At 43.9% G+C, this 24,208-nt stretch overlaps 1 protein-coding gene across 1 annotated transcript in view; it reads right to left on the bottom strand.

Annotated features, from left to right (window-relative positions):
• Window positions 1-24,208, bottom strand: part of trx (histone lysine N-methyltransferase trithorax) — a 101,618-nt gene continuing 77,410 nt past the window's right edge. The window contains exons 28-34 of the mRNA XM_050178724.2: window positions 21,612-21,686; window positions 17,953-18,077; window positions 16,884-17,128; window positions 13,773-13,902; window positions 9,448-9,543; window positions 5,661-5,728; window positions 1-1,468 (exon numbers count right to left, since the gene is read on the bottom strand). Coding sequence (XP_050034681.1) covers window positions 1,363-1,468; window positions 5,661-5,728; window positions 9,448-9,543; window positions 13,773-13,902; window positions 16,884-17,128; window positions 17,953-18,077; window positions 21,612-21,686 — 845 coding nt within the window. The 3' untranslated portion in view covers window positions 1-1,362. The remainder of the gene's footprint in view (window positions 1,469-5,660; window positions 5,729-9,447; window positions 9,544-13,772; window positions 13,903-16,883; window positions 17,129-17,952; window positions 18,078-21,611; window positions 21,687-24,208) is intronic.

The raw sequence follows: 24,208 nt of genomic DNA, 5'->3' as shown, positions 1-24,208 counted from the left end.
TTCAGAAAACAAACATCTTTATGTGTTGTTATATTTACAGTTTCAATCACTTCTACTAGACCTAAAATGCTGCGGCAATAAATTCGCGTCCTAAACATCACGTGCGTGCTAACAGAGGCATCACAACTTTTGCTTGGGAAAAGAGAGGGAAAAAAAAAGCACTCTAGCAACGTACTTTACAATGTCATGTGTTGTCCACATAAGCCTCGGTAGCACAGTGCGGTAAAACATGCACAGTCAAAAGATCTAAAAACAAGTTACAATTGTTCATGTGCAGTTTTGCTCCCAAGCAACGACAATGAAAATGGTGGCAGGACAGAGCTTGGGTGCGCACATCCCAGGAGCCCCCGCCGAATGACTTGACGACAGAACAAAGTGTGTGTGCTCGCACATGCAATAGTGACATTACAGATACACAATTCCAAAGATTCTGAACACAACAACCGATATACATATATATATATATAATATATATACTATAAGATGAGATATTTATAAATGTGCATATTTTATCGTTTTTCTCCTTGCTGCTTTCTAATAGTGTCACAATAACTCCTCAAGTTTGTTACAACATTGTTGTCTCGTGCTCTCCTTGATGGTGGTAATTACAGCTAAAACTTCTATGCTATGTACAGGTTGACTTCCAGGGATCACAGTTGGCACCCGTAAAAACCACTCAAGGCACTTTCAGGTATCGTGTAACACATCACTCTTGATCTCACATTTTTCTCTCGTCGAATCAAAGAAACAAGACGTCGGTGCGTGTGCACACATTTGCCGACCAGAAAAATATCTCTCGGGCACGAAGCCCTGGCTAACGTGTTATCTGTAGCTCACTCCATTATCTTTTCTTCAATAATTTGTGTTCTTACTTGCTCGTTCATTTGTATTTTTTTTTCTTTTTACACAAGGTACCAAAGAGCAGGCTCGCTCGAGAACAAAGACAGGTGCCCATTCATCTGCTTTAGCACTTGCTAACACTAAGAAACACTTGTTGTTCGCATTTATCAGGAAAAAAAAATGTAAAAAAAAGCATGCTACCATGCAATCATGGCACACACGTACTATACGTACATAGTGAGGGGGTTTCGCGGTTGTGGTGATGGGACAGGGAAACACTGAAGTGAGGAGTGATGACAATAATAATAATAATGATGACAGGAATAATAATTATAATAATGCAACAAAGATGGATGTGGACACAACAGCAGCAGTGAGGGCGAAGCTACAGGCAGAAACAAAGGACTGGAGATAAAAACCCTATGTACACACGTCCCACAATTAGTGTAAGCTCGATGCATGGGGACAACAAGTGCCACCACGGCGGCAGAGTTTCCGTCATCGCCGTGTGCACGTGCCCACTTAGTTCAGAAACTTGCGGCACCTCCGGGAACCGCACGAGCACGGAATCTTGACGTCTTCGATGGGGAACTTATAGTCGTATGTCAGCTCCTCTCCTTTGAGAATGCTGGAAAGGGGCGAAAATAAGCGGACAGAGGAAACCGTTTAGAAGTTCCCACATGCAAGCTGTTCATGAGCATGAGCCATAGTAGTTTGGTTCAGAATATAACCACATGTGGGATTATGCAAATGTTTGCACCAATTATCGAAGCGTTATCTGCTCAGTCTCCAGCATAGTCTCAAATACCACAGCATTTGTAGAATGCCAGAATGCCTTGCAGAATGCCACTCCAATCCCACACTAGTAAAAGAAATATAGTCTAACCTTGCTGTAACAAAGTCACATTGGACATGAAAATACCTTCGTTATATATGATATTAACATACAGATACTGGAAAAAAAAAAAAAAAAACATTGCAATCAGCTTTAAGTGAAGAACGTATAAGTGGGGTGACTCCAACGGGCCAGCAAAAAGTCTCCTGCACATTTTGATGGTCCCTCAGAGTCTTGCTGTGCAGGTAAAATGCACTGGAACAACAATTACAAACATGCACTGCCGCAAATATGCAACCGTTCAATTGGTGTTATCATGTGGGATTGGCATTTTCGCTTGCCGACTGTGATCCAACCAGGCCAAGCCACCACTGCCGGATTTTTCGGACATGGAGGGGATTCCATGTGGTTCTGCACTACTACGGTAGTCAGTCTAGCCTGTGCGTCTGATTTTACACTCGAGTGCCAATAAGTTCTATGAATGCAAACATACTGACGACGAGCTTCCAGCAGCGGCTTGTCGCCAGTCATTCCGCCGGTCGCACTGCTTAAGTTGCCAGCCCTAACTAGTACTGCTCCGTCAGTAGTCTGCAACCAAAGTTGCAGTTTTCGCGACGACTTTGTTAGTGGCTGTTACGTTTTCAGCATCATGCGCACATTTCATGCCTGAAACATTGTACAGTGTCTAACATTTTGGTTATTGCCGTCATGCGTTGGTGCTAGGGGCAGGCTGCAGTGCCGCAGAGAAGTCCGAGTAATCATGCAGGTCTGGGAAGCCAGGTGGGTAAAAAATTAATTGCTGACTGCATTTTACATTTTGCCAACAGAATAGAGTGGAACCTCCGCTTGTATGTTTCTCACTGTTGTGTTTTCCTGGCTGCTGAGTTGCGTTTTCGCGGTCCCATCCTAAATCCCATTGACTCTCATGCATTACGTTCACATTTCATACGTCGCCATTCTGTAATGTTCCCACGTCTTTTGCTGCATTTGAATGTGGTCGCCACATAAAGTTAGCAGTACAGAGAGAAATTCACTCGCGGACATGACTATGAAGACGATAAATGTATACAGTTTACGTTGCAACAGGCGAAGAGTACATTTTAACAAGTGACCAAAGTTTGCAATAAGCGACTGAAGTTGCACTAGCCAGGCACTGAACAAGCATATTGGGAGAAAATGTGCACAGAGCACTTGGCGAAGCACCCGATCATCCAAATCGCAGGGATACATTTACATTGGGGCCAGCAAGGGTCCAACATACGTTGCATAATTAGCAGTGCTCTTTAGTCAGTTTCGCCACAATAGAGCTGTGTTATGCAGTGAAGCATATCAAGAGTGGAAAGGTGCCACTGTCACGGAACACCATATGTGCCCGCATGCACGCACTGTCCCTGGTTAGAGTACGAGTGCCGAGATGCCTAATATCTGTTTTGACAGCCATTCAAGGCTGTTACTGACACTGTGACAATCTGCACCTTCCTCACTGTTATGTATTCCTGGCTGTTCCATTTTTTCTTCCACGGACCCTTGAAAAACGTATCAATGGGGCTCTCCTATATATATATCGCGGCACGTGCAAACAAAAATTTGCTTCACTGTGACCAATACTGTGTCGGATCCCACATTTTCTATTTCATTATAGCAGGAGAAAACTCTGCTGAATGAAAGCACGGCCAACCGAATTTTGAATCTGTAGCCTGTCTTTATATCCAATAATTTGTTATGTCTGTGTTTGTTATTTCGAGGCTCGAGTGTATAAAGCACTGCTGCACTATAAAGTGTAGTGCTTTTATGTAGTGTGATTCAACTTGCTAGAAGCATTGGTACACCATGTCAAATCTGCCAGAGAAGTATTTGCCTGCGTGACACAGAGGCCACGACTTTTGCTACAGATCATGCCTAATTTGTGCCAAGCACTGTAGTACTCAAACTGCGACAGTCATGACAGCTTGAGAGGGGTCCTGCAGAACAGTGCATACAATGTTATGAAAGGTCCCAAATAACAGCAGAAGTGACCGCAGTGAGCATAATGTGCAAGCAATTGATAAGGCCAATGACTGTAGCAGATGACAAAACTGTGCTGAGAAAGCGGTGCCCTGCACTTCTCTTCTACTTTCACTTCTTCGCTGTGAGACATTTAAAAATATTATTTATATCTGACTACTGGATTACGTATTTTCTTGCAGACCACTTAACGTTAAAAAAAATTGCTTAGTACTCAAACCTTTCATGGTGTGATGCCATTTCACTCCAAGGTCTCACCCTTTCATTCACGCACCCCTCACATCATACTGAAGCCTTTTTTCCATGATAGTACAGTGAAACCTCGTTACTACGAACACCACATTAGCGAACTTTTCATATTAAACTTTTCAGAAATCCCCTGGTAACTGCTTATCATTTAAGAATATTTCAGCACAACAAACTTCAAAACACTGAACTTTTCCAGAACAAAAGTTGTTATTCAGCTTCTGTATCATGTTAACAACGTTTCAGTATTACAAATTAATTCAGAAATATGGGGATTCTTAGATTGCCATGTATCCTTCACAGTAGCCAGAACAGTAAGGCTGGCACGTAATAAAGTGCAGAAAGTGGATGCTGCAGCGCATGGCTTCAGAAAACCTGCGACATAACCCAAAGAGAAAAAAGCAAGAGAGCACTACTTTCTTTTTCTTTTCTTCTACTGTGAAGCAATGATGCATCAGGTTTTGGGAGCACATACTCGGTCCAGACAAGTGTTGCCTAGCAACGGAGGCACATTTTCCTTCTTTGGCCCTTCTTTCTGCGCATGCCTCTTTGTTCTTTTCTGCTTCTTTCTGCGGCCACTACGCACGCGGAGACATGTAACATTCGTACTCGCAGGGATGTCACGCAGTTGCATTTTGCACTTTCCAGATGGTGTCATTTACAAGCGCTGGCGCTTTGTAATTGTTTAGGTGTTGGCCTCGAGCGAGACAGTTGCGGTGTCTTACAAGGAATGTGAAAAACAAACATGCGACAAGAAACACTATGCTTTAGGGGGGGTGCCATGCCACTCTTATTTACGGTGCTTCAGTGATGCGTGGCAGCGGAACTATGGAAATTAGCAATAACGTGGGACGATGGCCAAGCGCAACATTTTCGTGGATAGCTCACATGGTGACTACTGAAGAACTGACGAGTTGATGGGCGGAATGGTTAATTCTGAGGCTTTCACTATAACAACTTTTCAGCATAATGAAGAATTTGCCACGCTTCCCTGAAGTTCCTTATATAGAGATTTCACTGAAACAATGTGGTGAACTAGCAATGCTTGCGTGCTGCAAGCGCCGAGTGGGTTTCATTCTCTTTAGGCTTGGCAGTGGCCTTAAAAAACCGTCACCCTGATCAGCAAATCTATACTTTGTTTCTTATACAGCATGCAACGCTACTTAAAAGGCTAGAGATAGAGAGACGTCTCATTCCTTGCATTCGAGACTGAAATATAGTTTGTCACACATAAAAGAAAAATATAGGTATGCATCATGTCATTCCATATCTTATAAAGTCTCAGACTTTGATGTCGCATGATATAAAATAATTATTACATGAAAGGTGTCACAGATCTGAACCTATTTACCGCCAATCGAGCGAAATGACACGTTTCTGTGAAAGCGGCTACAGCACACCAGTAGCGCTTGCGACCAAAACATCGTAGTACATTGCACACCAGAAGCACAAAAGTGCACAAATTATATGCGATATGACATAACTTTATTCTATTGAAAGCGTTGCAGATTAAAAAGAACTGCACTGCTAAACATGCGCAGTTGAGATTTCCATGACCACATTAGTTGATCAGCTTTTTGCAGCATTGCCTGCTAAGTATGAAACAGAGTATAGTAGACAAAAATTTACAGTGCAATAGCGTGGCAAAAGATGTGCATTGGGACTGTCTGCACTTGCATGCAGGGCAAATGTGCCGCACTTAGTGTGCTACAACACTCTGTTTTCAATTACTCACCTTCTCAGTGCGAATATCACAATATGTTTCTTGTTGTCCACAGAAATCACCTTTGAGTAACAGTTGGGCTGCAGAAGAGAAACACCAAGAAGAAAAAGCTAAGTAAATGTGCTTGCTCACAGGTCCCTCAGAGAAAGAAGGACAAAAGGAAAGCAAAAGAGTTTGCAGGCACCTCAGCTACACATAAAATTAAGAAAAGCATACTCAAGTCAAATACAGTAGATTCTTGTTATTTAAACTGTGAGGAGAGTGTGTGAATCTGTCTGCATGCAGTAGAATTTCAAGTTGATGGTTGCGCCTATAAGAGGAAGCTTTAGTGCAGTAGCTCCTCTCTAAATAGTTAAACCTCGATATAACGAAGTTGCTACAATTGGCAATTTGCTCTGTTAAGTGAAATTTCATTATATATTGAAATTCAACTTTGATGCAAATTAAGTACAGTTGCAGATGGATTTTTCTTACGAGGAAGAGGCCGCAAGATTTTCTTAATTATCGGGCAATAGGTAAAAGCAAATTTGAAAGTTGGCAAAGACAGATATGGTTTCATGCCATGTAAATGATGTTTTCCCATTGGTGGCACGAAGAAAAGCCAGTCATGCTCTTGCATCTAACGCCGCCCTTGTGGCTCATAGTGTCGCCCACGGTGGGACGACGCTATCCTGGAAAGCATTGGCAGTGGGGAGCAAATGCTCGGTCTGCCTCTCACTTCAACGCATTTTCAATACTCGAGATTAGGCAACCTCCAGTACTGAACACGCAGGAGGACACCGCACACGATGCCACGCCACCTCGGCACGGCACGCCCACTCTTGGCACACGCAGCATATGATTTCAAAACAGTGATCGTGGGCTGCATATGAACTTGACAGCCATATGAATACGGAGGCTGTAAGAGTTGGGGTCAGGCATGTAAAAAGGGGTAGCTGGCCCATGCCATCGTGCGACTCATCCACACTAAGAATGTTGTTGAAGGGAGGAACATGTTCTCATCGAGAACGAGGAGCACTGGGATTTATTTACAATATCGACATGAAGAGTGGAGAATATTACCGTATTTACACGATTGTAAGTCCTCTTCCCCATATCACGTGACAGAAAAAAAAAAAAAAAAAAGAAAAGAAGGAGAGCATACCCAAGGGTGCATTCGATAACGAAAATTTATTAGTAGCTGACATGGTTAATGAACTACTACTTTTCACTAGTGCTGCCATCGTCATCGTTGCTACGGTCCCACAGCGTGTCGTCGTCCAGCGAAATTTCACATTTGGCAAACAACCACACCACGACATCTTGTGGAACAGCAGCCCACACCGAATGCACTCAACCACACGCAGCCATCAGGGAGGCTCTTTTGACAGTCCAGTTGGTGTAATTTCACGGTCTTCTGCTGCCAGCCACTCATACACACGGTGGAGGAGGTCCTTAAAAGGCGAAGATCCGGGCTTGTTTCATGACCATGTCGCACTTCAGTGGCAAGGACCGATCACGCATTTCAGCGACGTACGCCGCAAGCTTAGCCTACAGCTTAGCCTACAGCTCCGGAAAGCGTCCAGACTTCGGCACGTAGGAAATTCTTCACTTGCCATCACAGGTGAAAATTTTGTTTTGCTGCATTCACCACTCGTACCACCCATTCAGAAACATCGAACTTGCGTCTCGCTGCGCAGTGATTTGTTTCTTCGGCGTAAAGGATGGCAGCCCTCTTGAACGCTGCTGTGAATGAGTGCCGAATGATTAGTGGGCCTGGAGCACTCATGACGACTGAGGAAGCATAGAAGTATCACATAGCCAGCAGTCAAGTGGAATGCGTCAAACCAGTGCCTTTCATCAAACTATAGAGAAAGCTAAGCGCAACAGGGAAAGAGAAACCCGCGAGCAGTGTCTGCTCTTCCATGAACTACCGATACTCCCTGCAAGCGCCACTGTTCTGAGGGTGCCGCCGCGAATGGAACAGCGGCACTTCCATCAGCTAATGACCCCCCCCCCCCCCCCCCCCCGAGTGTTGTATGCACTGTAAAATTGTCAAAATGTTGAAAAACCCTTCCGAAAAGCGAACAAACATGCGTGATAGCAAAAAGCTATGGGTAGGGCCATAGAGCAAACATAAAATTGTAACTAAGTTGTAGCTCCAGTTGGTCTCGCCTTTTTGGCGGTGCCATGTTTTGGTTTCGATTGCAAGTTGACCCCCCGACTTCAGATATTCAAATTTTAAAAAAGTGGGCGACTTACAATCGTGTAAATGCGGTACATCTCATCAGTATAGCATGACTGAATGAAGCACACTGAGCAGCTGAAAACGTCTGCTTAAACCCCCTCTATCCTCCCCAGATCCTTAGGGGCGGGAAACTGCCGTCCAACCTTCGTCCTATAGGACCGTCCAAAGTTGTCGAACGATCTGCATTGAGGGCAAGGGTTCACACACTCACTCCCGCACCTTTGTTCACTGAACACACAGAAAGGAGGGGAGCCTCGTAGACAGGGGTTGTCAGGCTTGACTCAAGCTGGTGCATCTTGGTTTTTGGGATGACCCCGCAGTTGGCTGCAGCACTTGTTATATGACCAACGCAGTTACCGGGGTTCATGACGAAATGCCTTAGAACCCCCCTTACCAGGAGTTTTCTTGCTCCTATTGGCCCGTGAAGGCGACACTGAACCAACAAACAATACTTGGTCCGCCAAACGTGTCTTGCCCGGCTGGCACCAGCCGAGGGGGGCGCACTGTTGCCTTCACTAAGCGATTTGTTGCAGCGGGGCAGGAGAGGCTAGAAGGTTACTACCCCGGTGGCTGATCGTAACAAGCCACAGCCATGCTAGAAAACGAGTCACACCAACCTGCCCCCACCCCTCTCACCTTGCGCACTTGATTGCGTTACTGCAAACAAGAGCCCTCCCCCACTTTCCCCTGTGCTTGTGCAGGAAGACATTTAATCACCGTCCTTCTCGGCTCACCCTCGCACATTTTCACTCACACTTAATGCATACAGTACTCGGGATACAATAGGATTTTACTGACTTGGACTTCATATGGAGCATGACTCTGCTCCACTTCAGTGGTCCCTCTTGGTCACATGGCATGTGATTTAAGGTTGTGCGTTCGCAAGCAGCTGCTTGTAATTCAACTGTTTGACTATATGAAAGCTCTCATTTATTGTCTCGGAATTCCTTTGCGGCAGCAGTGAAATTTCGTTATATTGAAATCGTTATAAACACACTTTGTAATACTGAGGTTCTAGATACATGGTGTTTTATGGCCAAGAAACTTAAAAAGGTCAATACTTCGTTGTATGGAGAATTTCATTATATTGAAGTTCGTGATATAGAGGTTTAGCTGTATTACATGAAAATGTAGAAATTCTTTTTCTCAGCAACCACAGCACCAATTTTGACGAGGCTTGTCGCACTTAAAAGGAAAGTTAAAATCTAGTAAGTGCAGGAAGTGAATTTTCAATTTATGCTATAAATTATTTTTGAAAAATTCTTAAAAATTGCAAAACCTGAAAATTGCAAACACCCTGTGTCAGCCATTCCATAAGGAAAGAATCTAGTATTTTAACATGTTCGGAACAGACAGTTTTTGACAAAACAAGTTTTATCTACAAATGTTTAATAAATGGTGGCCTAAAAAATGCACGAGTTATGAAACTATTACAGACACGTTGAAATTGGAAAGTGAATTCCTCTTGGCCACTGAAGCTATGTGGTAGAGGTAACATATCTATCCAAGCATAACACTTTTGAGAGCTGAACCTGAGACAGTGATGACAATATGTGGCTTGTGCCCACTCACCTCACAAGAGTGGTTGATGAACCTGGCGGCATTGCCATGCATCGTGGCATCAACAACCTCATGGTCGTCAATGCGGAACATGTAACAACCAATCCCCTGCAAACAACAATTGGTCACAATCAGTTTAACTTTCACAACCACAGATGCAACTGCACAGATTGTTATTATAGCCAAAGTGATTCTACAGTCGCATGTTGCAGCGAGGGCTTCATGCAGTGAGGCGACACTTTGAGCTAAACAACTTTGTTTCAATCACAAGTTCTATTATGTTGAGAGTTGCACATTCTAGCAGTTCAAAGAACATTTCACAGTCCTGATGGATCATTAACTAATGAAATATATCAGTATACACACGCCTTAATTAAGTACAAGGATTTGGATCAACAAAGCTTTAGGCTGCCACTGTGGCAGAGCTGTGACAGTAACTGTCTAATTACAGATGTCTGTCACTCCCTGACTTTCTGCCACATACAATCTACAAGCTAAATAAGCCTTGACAAATGTAGCAGTCTAACGTGGCACGAAACCAGTTACAGTCAACAACCAATTTTTCAAATTCCTGATTTTTCTAACATGCCTGCTAATTCGGATACCTTCATGGCACCACCACGTACTGCTTAGAGCCAACATATAAGGATGTCTAAAATTTTGTAAGTTGAAACCCTTTGCTGTCCAATCGTTAAAATTTTTTGCCAACCACAGATCCAAAAGGGCAATGATCGAAGCCACCATCGCTGCCATTTTAATTATCTCACAGCACTGAACCAGTGCTCTTGCATGTCGATCGGCTAGCCGCCATACAGTGCAGCAACTCTATACTTAGCTGCTTTGACATTCGCTACTGCACTTTTCATTTTAAAGAATTTGCCGCTGTCAGCAATGGTGCTGACTCTGTTTTGTCATCTTCAGCTGTGGCTTCGAAGCGCAGAAAGTATGGAAGGGATAGAGTGTTGCATAATGCCAGTTCCCAAAAATCAGCTTTGCCGCAATACAGCAGCATTGCACGGTTAAGCATAAGCAATGTATTGCGGTGAAACATACCAAGAGCGAATGAGCAATGTATTGCGGTGAAACATACCAAGAGCGAAAAGGAGCCATTGTCACAGAACATATGCAATCTTAATTAGACATGCATGTACCTGCCGTCTCCTGTCACACTTTGAGCATTGACACGCCTAATAAGTGGTTGGCTTTCAGGGCAGTTTCAGACGTGCCTGTGGTGATTTGAGCCCTTGAGGACAGTAAAAGCATGAGTTTGTATTTGCAAACTACCAGATTATTTGAATATTTTCGTGGCCTCTAGAGAGTCCGAGAAATCAGACGTTGACTGTATTAAAATTCAAAAATTAGGTGAGGCAGTAACACAAAATCTTTTACCAAGAAATGAAAACATGAATCGGTAGGCTTATTTTATTATCCTCTAATCATCTGATCTGAAATAGCAAGCCCTGCGTTTAAGCAGAGCCGACATCTAGCTTTCATTAAACTTCCTCTTTCAATGAGTAAAAGCCACACCCAAGCTCGTTAAACACACTTTCCACCATGCTGGCTCACACAACGGATGGTACACGTGCAAATGATGATAGACAGGATGTCACGTGATTTGTTGAGGGTGCGAGTGAAGTCAAGAAATTAAGGTAAGAAGGCTTGTTCTGTTCGATAAGCGTATTACAAGGTCTCCAGAGACACGAGAAATGTGCAGTCTGTTTGGCTGCAAGTCAAGATCACTGCAGTTGTTTAGACTGCGTTACACAACCTCAAAATGTTCTATCCAGCAAGTACACATATTAACCTGGCATGCTCGCTGTAGTTCTCAGCTTGTCACCAGTGGACCTCAAGACTGTTTCTAGGGCCCTCAATATAGCCTATGTGTGTGATTTCGGGCCCGATCACCAATGAGCTACTCATACGTCAGCATAGCAGTAAACATTTTGTGACAGTCTGCTGCCTGCCTGCCTGCCACGCCAGCTAGCAGCGAATTTTTTTTTTTGTGGCTGCACACAGTTAGTGTTTGGTGTACAGTTGACGCAGATCCAGTAGCAGCGGCCATATTACTCTCAGGAAGCATATGAACCACCTCACCGGCGAAAAGGAGAGTATCGAACAGAACCTAAATGGTGCCAACTTTTCTCACCGCTGTCATTTTTCAGACATTGCGCATGTGGAGCATGTCTATAAAATTGAGTGTCCTAAGTTTTGGTCAGTGTTACATTTCAGTTCAAGATGGTGGCAGTACTGCAGGATTGTTCAAATAATCAAGCAGGTATGAAAAATCGGTCAGTGAGAGTAAATGAATTCGTATTTGGGTAGTCTTGGCTATGAGCTATGTCAACAGCAATGCGGTTGCTCATCAAAACCAAAACTATCGACAGTATTCGTTTTTAAACTTATATACCGTATTTACTCGAATCTAACGTGCACATTTTCCCCAATAAAGCAGGTCCAAAAATTGCGGGCGTGTTAGAATTGAGTACGAGCCTAAATCTATGTTACCATGCTGCCATCGGCATTTCAACATGGCCGCTTTTTACGCACTTTGAGCCTAGCTGCTGTAGCTTCCTCCATGTGCTGTAGTACGTGTGCTTAGGTTAGTCCACCGTCAGTCTTCCCGTTTTCTGCATTTGCTCTATCAGCACAGAAGTGCCGACTGCAAAGACAAGCCGAGTTCATCATGATGCCGCAATTAAAAGGAAAGTGATTGTATGTGTGGAGATGGACGGAAATCGGGCGCATCACGGGCGTTCGGAGTTCCTGAAACTTGCATGAGCAACTGGCGCGAACAGGAGAGGCATTCTATTTCCGGTGGCAGCTGCTGCATACGGTGCGGCCGCACGGCCCTTATCTTGAAAGCTATCTGCGATGGAGACAGCCTATGCACCTAGGTGCACCGCGCTGTGTTGTTGCTTAGGTCGCGCTGAAGCGAGAGGCCGCATAAAGGTCAATTCGCTCAGTCCTGGTACTGCACTTCCTCACTCCAGCATTTCGATAGAGTTTTTAGGTCGCGTTGCAGCGAGAGACCGCATAAAGGTCAATTTGCTCACTCCTGCTACCGCACTAACCTCACTCCAGCATTTTGATAAAGAGTTTCCTCGGATATTGAGTGATATGTGTTCATGTTTGCTTGAGTGCCCGTGACACCATGCTCGTTAATTTAGTTAGTAAGCGACTGTTTAAAAGTTTATACAATCGATAAAACTACTATCCTTACTTTTCACATAGCTGTCTACCAATTTGTTATTGCAATCGATGCTTCGGCTTTGGGGCGAAACTGCAACTTTTTTATTTATCGCAACTTTAAGTGCATTGGGACTACGTCTTGGTCTTTCCAAATGAGAAAAAGCTGTATTTCTGTATAAAAGAATGAGGTGCGTGATACTGTAAAGGACTTTTCTTTTTTCAGGTCACAGCAAACGGGTGAGCATTACAATCAAGGGCGTTTTTTTTTTTTTCGGTCACGGTCCCCCCCCCCCCCCCCCCCCCCTTTTTTGGTCACGGAAAATGGGTGTGCGTTACAATTGAAGGCGCATTAGAATCGAGTAAATACGGTATTCGTTTGTTCCGATCACTTAAAAAATTCTGAACACTGAAATTTAAACTGAAAAATTATTGAATAGCACAGCATTTGATTGAATGCATGTATTGAATATTCACACAAGCCTAGCCTGTACACATTTTATGGTTACTCTACTAATGAAATACTGGGATGGAGCTGATAACAATAGTGATACTGTCTGACAGTGTTGTCAACCAAACCTTTTAGTGCCTTTTCTGGTTGCATGTTTTTCTTTGCTGCTGGAAAGCTTTCGTCATAGACACAAAATTCATTATGCTCTTTTCCCTGGCAGGTGTCGTTAACTTTGCCAACAAATTTTCATTGGGACTGCTGTCACCGTCGTCCTTGCTGTTAATGTTCCATCTCGGTATACATACCACTAAAACACCAACACTAAAGCTTATATGCACAAGACGAAACATGAATCATATACCTTGAAAGAGAAAACTCAAAATGGTCATCCACCTGAGAGTAACATGAAACTACAAGTTGGTTTCACGGAAAGAAAGCTTTGCAGTTGAAAATTTATCCTGGTCAATGGAATCGAACCTGGGACCAACTCTGAGGAACGCATGTGGGTTTCTTGTGTCACTTCAACAAACTTTCCAAACCTTGCGGCTTTCCACAGAACTGCTTTGCCATATTCCGCCTTATATGTCGTGACAAACCAAGACACTAATTTATAATTTCACATTTTTTTAAGCTCCTGCACAATACTGACTAATTCAACTGAAGATCCCCCAATCACATGAAAAAACGAAAAATAACCCACCTTGCTCTCATAGTACTTCTCCCTCTTGTCCGTGAGGGCTGCTCGGATAACTTCTCCAGCATACTCAATTATCATCTCTCCTCCATCAATGTTGCGCTTACAGTACAGGCCTCTTCCATGAATGCTTGACCTACGAGGGAACAAAGATAAAACACACATGCAGCGACATGAATCAACGCAACCTTTTTTTTTTCTTTTGCTGAAAACCTTGTCTGCTAATTAAGTTGCTCTACCTTCAGTAATCTGCTGCCTTATATACACCACAGTCACACAAGGCACTTTCAACTGCGATCAAGACCAAAAGGGGTCAAATTTCTCAAATGCGATAGGCTCATTGAGCTCATGCTCCAAAATGTCCCATGTGATTGGGATATTAGAAATATTATATTCACATTAATATAAAGTTACGAAGAACTATTGACCCAAATATACATAAACAAAATATTAGTTACGAAGTGAGCCATAGCCATGGGCCTAAAATAATTTTAGCATGGGGCAGCGGCATGAAAAAGAAAAAGCATTCAACGCTGGGATTTTATGTGCCAAAACGACTATGAGGCTCATTATGATGGGGGATTCCGAATTAATTTTGATCACTAGTGAGCATTTTCGCATCACACCTCAAGCAATAAGCAGCTGCAGCGGCCAAGATTGAACTCTTGACCTAGAGCTCAGCAGCGCAGTGCCATAGCCACTGTGCGACTGTGGCAGGTCATGTAGGAAACCACGCAGTCACCTTTTGCAGCAATGAATTGGCCCTTCAGCCTGGTTTGCTCTACTGTGACATTTTACAAATAGAAAGCCCATGCCCACATTCAGACAGGTAGGTTTATTTTCCTCTTGCGGCACTGAAAGGGTGGATTTGCTGCACAGCCCAGTTGTCTGATGGCTGAGCTAGTTGTGTACAAAAGGATGAATTAGGAGAAATGCAAGGAATGTTCCAAAAATAAGTTTCGTCATTTTTTTGAAAGAGAAGATGGTACACCAGGTGAAACAAACATGCCATGAGAATCCACGGCCGTTGCTAGTTCAACGACGGAATGAGCGTCAGCGGAGGAGGAATTACACATCCGCAGAGCGCTGAAGAAGAGAGAGTAGCAGCAGACTGGCGTGCCTGAGGTTATTCAAGTACAAATCCCGATGGCAAGCAGACTTGTGCTGACAATGTGGTCGCCAATGGAAGTGCATGCTGTTATCCGGTATGCATGGGCACCTGCTCCCTTCATTGAAAGCTGCACTCTCGGGACGTCACTTCCAAAATAATGCTGAGGTGGAGCAGGATGTGTGAGTGACAATTCCTTGCATCGTAGGGAACGAGTTTTACCAGAGTGGTTTCTTCAAACTGATTGCACGCTACGACAAATGTTTCGATGTTGGTGGCAACTATGTGGGAAAACAGCGCAAGGTGTATAGTTCATGATGCCATGGCGCATTTTGTTTTTGGCAACAAAGCTTCCGTGTGAAAATAAATGACGAAACCTACTGTCGGAATGTCCCTCGTAAATGTCTCGCACTGTGTGGAATAACTCTGAATATGATATGACGTGCTGCTTATTAACCCTTTCGCTGTCACGGACGTACCGGTACGTCATCGCGCTTCCCCCCCACAGTGTCACTGACGTACCGGTACGTTCTCTATCGTGCGTTCAAAATTTCGCGCCTGAGCGCAAAGCTGGCGCTCTTGGATTGGCCGCGCTATCTGTTGACTCTTTCTACAAGTTCGTTTATTCGCCCTGACCTGTGTTAGTCTATGTATTGAAAAGTACGGTGCGACTGCCACTCCCCACTTTCTCTTTGCTGAGTGGCGCGGTGGCTCCGCGTTCGCTGGATCATGCGTCGCGCGCGTGTGGTTATGGGTTCAAGGGTTGTTCTGCAATCTCCGCTGGTTTGAAGGTTTTTCTTTTTCTTCTGTTGGTGTGTCTGCTACGGCGCGTCAAGTTCAGGCGCACGTGCCGTTGCCTCTCCAAAAAGGGTGACTCGATTGCTGCTTTCGCTCTCTCGCCGCACCCTCGCTTCCGACTTGCAGCCGTAAACGTAAAGCCCTTCGAACTTTGTTTAGCCTTTTTCCATCTCCCTCTGTCTTCTTGATCACGCAACATCCCATTTATCTCCGTTGTGCGGGCGACTGAAAGCGCATCCTCCCTGCGCGCGGTTACTTTCGGATCGCTCGGCGCGCGGGACCTTCGTCTGCTCATTGGAGCGGTGGCTCAATTCCGATTCAGAATACGAGCCGAGCTCGGATTCGGACTCAGACAGAGTCGCATGCGAGGAAGAGGGTTCCGCATCGTCAGATTCGGATGTTGAACGGATTTTATAGTCAGGCTGATGATGATGATGATGTTTACTAACAACAGCTGCAGAACACTGAAATATGCATATTGCATTGACTATGTTATTTGTATACCAATCATAATCAAAAATAATGTGCTATGTTCATTCCCTGTTATGCTCGTTCCCTGAAACCAAGCCGACACTGGGGGTGCGTCACGGCCAGAAAGGTCCGACAGCGAAAGGGTTAAGCAGATAATTTTTTAAGAAGTTTCATGCTATATTCATGCAAACATAAACAGCACCTTAATTAGGAAACTGCTTTTAACAACAACAAAAAAAAAAAAACACAATAACAACAGCATCTTAGATACCCTTTTAGGAGATACTGAACCGCTATGACAGGTGTAGTATTGGTCACCAGATGCATCTTTGAGATGCATCTAGTGCATTCCCACATGTATTCCTCCATTACCACAGGTATCACAACTGTGCTGAAGAGCTTAAAAAAAAAAAAAAGCGAAATTGCTGTGATATTTTACTGTTGTTCAGGCTTCCACTGCGAAACTGAAAATGAAGCTTGCATTACCCATTTTGATTCTGTATTGCCTTGAAAATTTTTTTCGTTTCTCTTCAGACAATCAGCGATACTTTGTTTAGCAGGCGGAGAACAGTAACTAGGCTAATATTTGGCTGTTGCAAAATATTTGGTTAGTTTCGAATATTCATAAACGCCAAATAGTTCCTTTTGAATACAAATAACAAAGTGTATAGTACTCCATTCAAATTCGAAACTTCGAATGTTCACCCACCCCTATTAGAGTGCTTTGTGGTGAAGCCTACCTGTAGACACCGACAGCCTCCTTGGCAGTGTTCTTGAGGTGCCGGAAGCGCATGGCCATGGGAAGATCCAAGCTAGTCAGGCGCCGGGACGACTTGTGCAGAACCTCCACCTCATCTCCATTGTCACTGCTCGGATCGTATCGGGGTGGCGACCGGTGTGCAGACGCCAGGAACTTGAACATGTCATGATGTCCCCGTGACTTGAAGCCCTCCAGACGTGCGCAGCCTGATGGGTTCTCTGGCAGCTGCAGCGTTGAAATGGTAATAGCATTTTGCACTGTTGTACTGAGCAACCAAAACCGTGCTGTACTCGCCAACAACTTTTTCTAGCTATGAAGGTGAAGGAACCAAAGCATCCGTGTAGCACTGCCGCCAGAAATTTTCGCACAACTTCACCAGTTTTTCCAATGTTAGAAATACGAAAACATGGTTGCTTTGTATACATACTATAGCATTCAAATTAACAAGTGTCATACAGTAAAATGCCATCAATTTGAAGCTGTAAAACAGTGAAAAATTGAGGTAGGAGGAGTTTCAAGATATGTGAAATCACAATAAAAGCCTGCTAATTAAGCATAGACAGCATGGAGCCTTTTCAAAATGGCACCAGTAGTATTCCCGGTTGATAACTTTTACATGAGTGCGACTCAGCACACTGGCATCTGTGGCAACAGCATTATTGGCACTATGCCAAGGACTGAGAACTTGGGACTGAGTCAGACAATTGATAATAATGCAAGACTTCAAGTCTATCATCCAGAGAGTTTATTACTGTCTCTGGACATGCAAGAGGTCGACGCTGCTAATTTCTACAGTGTAATGAATTCTAAACAATGTCCCTCAGAAAACCGAAACCGAAACCGCCACCTGTGTGAAATTCGAGAATTAACAAGCCAGCGGCTTGGCTAGATGAGTCCCGTACACCTGCCACTCTTATTAATGCAGCATCTGCCATTTCTTCTTGTTTGCATCGAGTTTTTGTTTCAATAACTCGATTAAGTAGCATTTTTAGCAAGCAACACTTGACACCACAGCACTCAGCTCAATGTGCGCTGTCAATAAAACTTGCCTTGGTGCTGTTCCGCTTGTGGTACTTGAAGATGTAGTTTTCACAGTTATCAGCCCCTCGCAGCTGCTCTGTGAGGTACACAACAGCCTTGTGCGTGAGACCCATCATGGCGAAGCCGTCCACGTCTGCATAGCACATGAAACGAAACAAGCTCAATAAAGACAACGATTACAGATATCACCCTGAAACTAAAATTGAGCTGCCAAAGCCAGAGCTGCTACATGATACAGTATGAAAACTGACCGGCATTAATGACTAGGTTCTTATGAAGCAAAGATTGGAGGCATTTGAACTCTATTTCATTTCGCCCACTGCGCTCCTGCTGGTATTGTCAGTCTTCTCTCCTAGAAATGTCTGATGCTATGTAATCAACTTGAACAATATTTATCATTGCAGAGTGCTGCTCAGCCCCCAGACAGCTCAGTAGGTAACACTTGGGATGAACACTAAGGCTAGGCTTGCTGCTGGTGAACACCTGCTTTTCAAACTTTTTAAACCTTTAAGTGCTGGGTGTTTTGGGCATTTCTGCCTACTTTGAACTATAATCCAAGGTGTGTCAATTTCCAAGATGGATTCAATTTCTGTCAATGTAACACATTAGTAGGCGTTAAATTCAACTTGTATGTATTGGCAATAAGCTGCTGAACATTCTACAAATCTTCTTGATGCTAATAACCAAACAAAAAGCAATGGCTGTTCTGATTAATTATCTTAATTGGAGTAATTGGTACCATACCATGGAAAAATAGAATCTGTGTTAGTTTATGAGAAGACACGCTTAAAAATGTTGTTTGCACACGACACATGAGAAGACTTTTCTTGTGCGATACTCTTGTGCCAGTCCACCATGTGATTCTACATGTGCACCATACAAGCAACACTGACTAATAACCTTTCTCGTGGCACCTGTAACACACACACAAAAACCGCCATGAAATTTCAGTATGACCAATTCCTGTGTTGATGACGTGATGAGCACATAAGGCTTTTCAAGGTTGCAAATTATCTCTGCAAAGGCAGGGAGTGACCAGAAATTGTGGCATGGCTAAACTTGGGCATGGCAAGGGGTCTGTTCAGATGCACAAACACGACAAAACTGGCACAGAGCCTAAAGCGTTAATCAGTAAAGTTGATTAAAATGCCCCCAATTAAGCTGTGAAAACAGAATATGTGCCCTCACACATATCACACACACATATATTTATTTATAATTTGTAGAGTAATTATTTCACTGATGATTATTTGCGCATTACTTGGAACGAGGACTGGGGGACGACGGACACAAGCACAAACTTTCATCTGGTTTTAATGGTAGGAAGTCGAGTGGTTTATATACATACATAAATGGTGACGTAACATGAAAGACATCATAAAATAGCATGCGCAATCAATAAGGCAGACTTGCACACACACATTCGCAATAGAAAGATAATTTCTAAATAATAATAAGTATCATACCCAAGGCACACATGTCGATGGCCTAAGCATCTATCGCTCCACTTTTACAAAATCCAGCCCCGTTAAGATAATCAATTTCTTTTTGTGACAGTTCCAATGAAGCCACTGACGCAGTTTTTCACAAGGTGATGAATTCTTGCCACTTCAATAGAGTGTTTTAGTTGAGCGTCTTTACGGTACGCTCCGCTCCGAGCTGCCCCGCTAAGCCACAGCGGAGCGGCGGGCGATTTTCACGTTTTAGTTATACGTTTAGCGTAGCGGAGCGGACCTTTCGTAGTCGCAGCGCCCCCTGGCTAAATTCAGGGTAATGAAAGAAAATAAAAACACTTTATGATCACTCTTATACCGTAAAACGTATATATGTATATATATAACTTGTTTCTGCATGAAGTATCTAGACGTGCGCTTCTAATGCGTTACCGGTGCATTTTATCTAATGGAAAATAAAGCGCCGTCTTGGGGAACGCCACATGTTAGCCAGCGCGCTTGCTTTCTGCATCCAATCCAATCCGTTCTGACGCCAACGCTAGCCAAAGTGCTGCGCGGCACGCTCCGCTCAGGCAGCTTCTAAGCGGACCGTGTTCCTCGCTCCGCTATCCCGCTTACGGCTAAGCGAACGACACATGCGCATTCGCACCTCCGCTCCGCTTAACCGCTTAGCGGAGCGTAAACACGCTCAACTAAAGCACTCTAATTATGTCGTGCGTCGACTCGCTGTGGTTGCTTAGTGGCTATGGTGTTGGGCTGCTGAGCACGAGGTCGCGGGATCGAATCCTGGCCACGGCGGCAGAATTTCGATGGGGGCAAAATGCGAAAACACCCATTTACTTAGATTTAGGTGCATGTTAAAGAACCCCAGGTGGTCGAAATTTCTGGAGTCCTCCACTACGGCGTGCCTCATAATCAGAAAGTGGTTTTGGCATGTAAAACCCAATAATTTTTATGTCACACATCATCTGATTAGTCTACTTGGCTACAATCTTACAGTCACTGAACAACAGCTTACAACCGCAATCCTGACAGTGCAAGCCCAGATGCCCTTGCACCATCCTGTGTACGCTATTGTTATTTTCCCAAAGCCTATCTTCAGGCATCTGCCCATTTGGCCGATGTACTTTTTCCCGTAGTCAGGTGGGATCTCGTATACCACTTTTTCTGAGCAATCTACATACTGTTTCCTGTGGTACTTTGTACAAGTCGTCTTGCTTGTACTACTTTCTCCCTTTTCTTTGCATAGTGACGCTAACTTGTGGGGCGCCATAAAAACCACTTTTACACCAACACAGCCTCCAATCTTTTTTTAAACGGTGGGAGATGTCATGAAAGCAAGGTGTTACAGACATCCCTTGAGCCCAACTATTCTTGGTCTCGGATTGCCTCGGTTCAGTACTTCGCCCAGACCCCTTGACAGCTCGCAACATTAATCATGAATTGTAACCAACTAGCCCGAACCAGTACTCTTCTAATATATATTTCATTGAGTTTCAATAATGAAACCTGCATTGTATCAAGGCTTGACAATTGCTATGAGACATTCCTTGCTCTTTGCACTCAACAGTTTATTGATGCCCCAATGGTATATTTGACTGGAGTGTCACTTTTCGATGGGAAGGCCCCAGGTTTGAAAGTGGTTGAGGTGCATTTTTGTCTTCAAAATTTAAGTATATTTTATTTCATCTTGCTCATGATGACACGCCAATGGGCATAACTGGAAAGCTACTTGTAGCGCAATGATTTAAAGCACCATTGAGGGTGCATCTGAAGATTCCCATCATCTAGTTCACCACTTAGCTGCTCCTAAATGCAGTGTAAATGGCACGACTTCGGATATTTTTCACTTTACAGTGGCAATGCCTGCTGAGGTATCATCATCTCGTCATAATCATGTTTCCTTGACATAAGAAGTCACAAGAAAGGAAAACCCTATTTGTGCCCTCATGATTTTATCCTAGGTCTATGACGCATGAGCCTGCCATGTCTTTGTCACCGTGCCGTCATTGACTTTGTCGTCATGCCATTGTCGCCATCCCTTACTATTAAGCCACTACTATTGTTGTTGCTTTCTTTTAGGTCGCCCTCAATAATATTTTAAACTCAGGTTCATATAGTAGGCATTGCTGTCATAAAGCTGAGGAACAAAGTACACATTACAGACAAGAAATGGACAGATGGAACAAAATTAAGACAATCATCTCACTTACCATCATTGGTTAAGGGCTGCATGTTGGCACCAGCACGGGCATCCTGAAGCTTTTCGAAAAGGTATCGCCAGACCTCTACAGAAAGACAGAGAGACACAAAGCAAACCATAACATGTGAATGGAAGGTTTCAACAATAACAGCTTTACAATGGCATGTATCTCAGCACCAAGTGTCGATAAACACTTCATTGTTCGAAATGTGCCCAAAAATACTTACAATGAGCTTAACAAACTGTCCCTACTGACTCCACTGTTCCACTCCTTTTTGTTGTTATACTATTTTTAACCTTAAAAGCCAGAAAAGTTGGGCAAAAAAGCAAAGCAGTACCTCCAGGTGGATTTACACTCTTGCCAATAGAAAAGTGCTTTTTACTACTGAACACTTTGCCCAACGGAGTAAGAACAAAACACCTCGACATCATAAGCACCATGCAAAAGATCTGAGAGCCAAGGCCTAAAAACAAGTTCTTTGCATGATACAAGTTACAACACTGCCTTGCTGCTTGCACAGCGCAGCTACAGTTGAACCTTGTTATGGCAGGCATGAATAACATCAACTTTTGCTGAAATTTTATAAAATTCACATGCATTTAAGGGTATCTGTAGTAAACCTGCTCGAGCGTGTTCTGTATGATCTAGATATACTGAACTCTTCAGCGCTGAAATGTGCTTGCCCAGAATGCGTGGGGCAGACTTCTCTGCAGTGCATCAATCCTTGGTGGTCTTGTGGAAAGTGCGAGAGACTCGCTACCGCAAGCAAGCGTAAAACTATCAGATCCAATGCACTGACAGCGTCACTCTTAGCATGACAGCGTAAACACTCGATGAAATAGTCAACCTTGGCACATGGTTTCCAAGACCCAGTGGCATGTGCAGACATGCTAATGATATTGGAGCTGATTGCTGTGCACCCACTCCCACATAGGAAGCAAATCGCATTTTGAGCTTGCGGATTTCGTATCACATGATCATATGTCATCCGTTTCTGCAGCATTTCCATGGTTTGTACGAAGCACTTCACAATACAGCGGAAAGCCAAATCACCGTTGAGATTTTCGGCTCTGTCACCCAAGTGTCTGGGAGTCACAAAAGGGTTGCTCCACCCATGCTGTCATCCTCTGTTGTGTGAACGCTAGCTGCGAAGTTATCCTATGCGCATTCCATATCACGTGACTTATTCATCGTAATCACGTCTGTCATGTGAATCCTGCTTAAATGCTGCTTGTTCTGTGCAGTGAGATAGTCTATGTACATGGCCATGCGGAACGCATGGTGGAAAACACTAAGCGGAAGAGAGCTCTGACATACATGGTGAAGTCACTCGTCTTAAACATATCTGTCAACCTGAGAACATTAAAATTCGTGAAAATCACGTGGATGGGGACGTGGAGGACAGCATGTATTTTCATAAACTTTACCTTTAGCACACACTTTTGTGGTATACATATGGAGCTTATTAATGATGATCATACTTTAGACATGGCACTGACGCGGCAGGAAACTCTGAGCAACAGACTTATTAGCAAAGCATTGTTTTAGATCCAACTGACTTTTTCAGCGACTTTGCTGTTGCTGATCTCACCTGCTTAGGGAACTATACTGCATAAACTTGTTCAATGCAAGTATGCCTCTGGTATATGGTGCCTTGCGCCACTCTGTATTTGAACACCTTTAAAGGGACCCTGAAATGATTTGGACGATTTTGTACAAACATACTGAGTCGTTAGAGTAGGTCCTTCTGATCATTAATTGATGCATCTAAGTGCTCCGTGTAGAGCATGTAATTTATTACAAGGTTTTAAAAATGTGCATCACTACTGGTCGCAGCACACTGCTCGGCAAATTTTCAGCCGCCCCTACCCATATGACGTAAATCACCTATATGACATCATTAGGGCGAGCTATCTGATTGGCTGCCCAGGGCGTGTCACCGATAATTTTTCCATTTTTATGGCGAACAAATGATGTTCGTAGTAGTTGGAATGTTAGTTCATTTGTTTCTATAAAAATGAAAGTAACAGAAAGAGAATGCACAAGAACAATTTCTCACTACACTTAAGCACTTCCCGCACACAGCAAGCGTTGTCTGCTTGTGTTACAACGTACTCCATTTTGACGAGAGCTCTGCGGTCAGAGTCGGTCTGTCTTTTCGCGAGCACTATGATTCAACTCTGTTGCGTTGTGGACTGCAAACATAGCGACTGGCAATATGTCAAGCTGCAACATCGTGTCCCTCTGCAAGGCAGCAGACGAGCGAACTGGCTGCTGCCCATCGGACTGCCGCTATCCGATCGGCGCCAAGATTTGCGCGTTTGCGGCCGTCACTCTACACCGGAAGATTACTAACCAATAGCGTTTCGCGAGTCAGGTATTACGGCAAACGCAAGCGCAAGGGGACAGGGTAGCCGCTTGACTGTGCCGTTTAACGGGATGAGCAGAAGTGCAAATGTGAATGGTCTGCATGGTGCAGCCACCTGGTGGCACAGAGCTCAACCATACACAGTAGCAGTAACGAAATGTATTCTTTGCTGTTGGCGTAAATTTTTCGCAGGAGTGTAATCATCAACACATTGTTTTTGTAAATGTTTAAAATGTTT

Source organism: Dermacentor andersoni, chromosome 5, assembly GCF_023375885.2.
Source record: "Dermacentor andersoni chromosome 5, qqDerAnde1_hic_scaffold, whole genome shotgun sequence".
Lineage (NCBI taxonomy): Eukaryota > Metazoa > Arthropoda > Arachnida > Ixodida > Ixodidae > Dermacentor > Dermacentor andersoni.
Note: the sequence above shows the minus strand (reverse complement) of the source record. Positions and strands in the feature narration are given on the sequence as shown.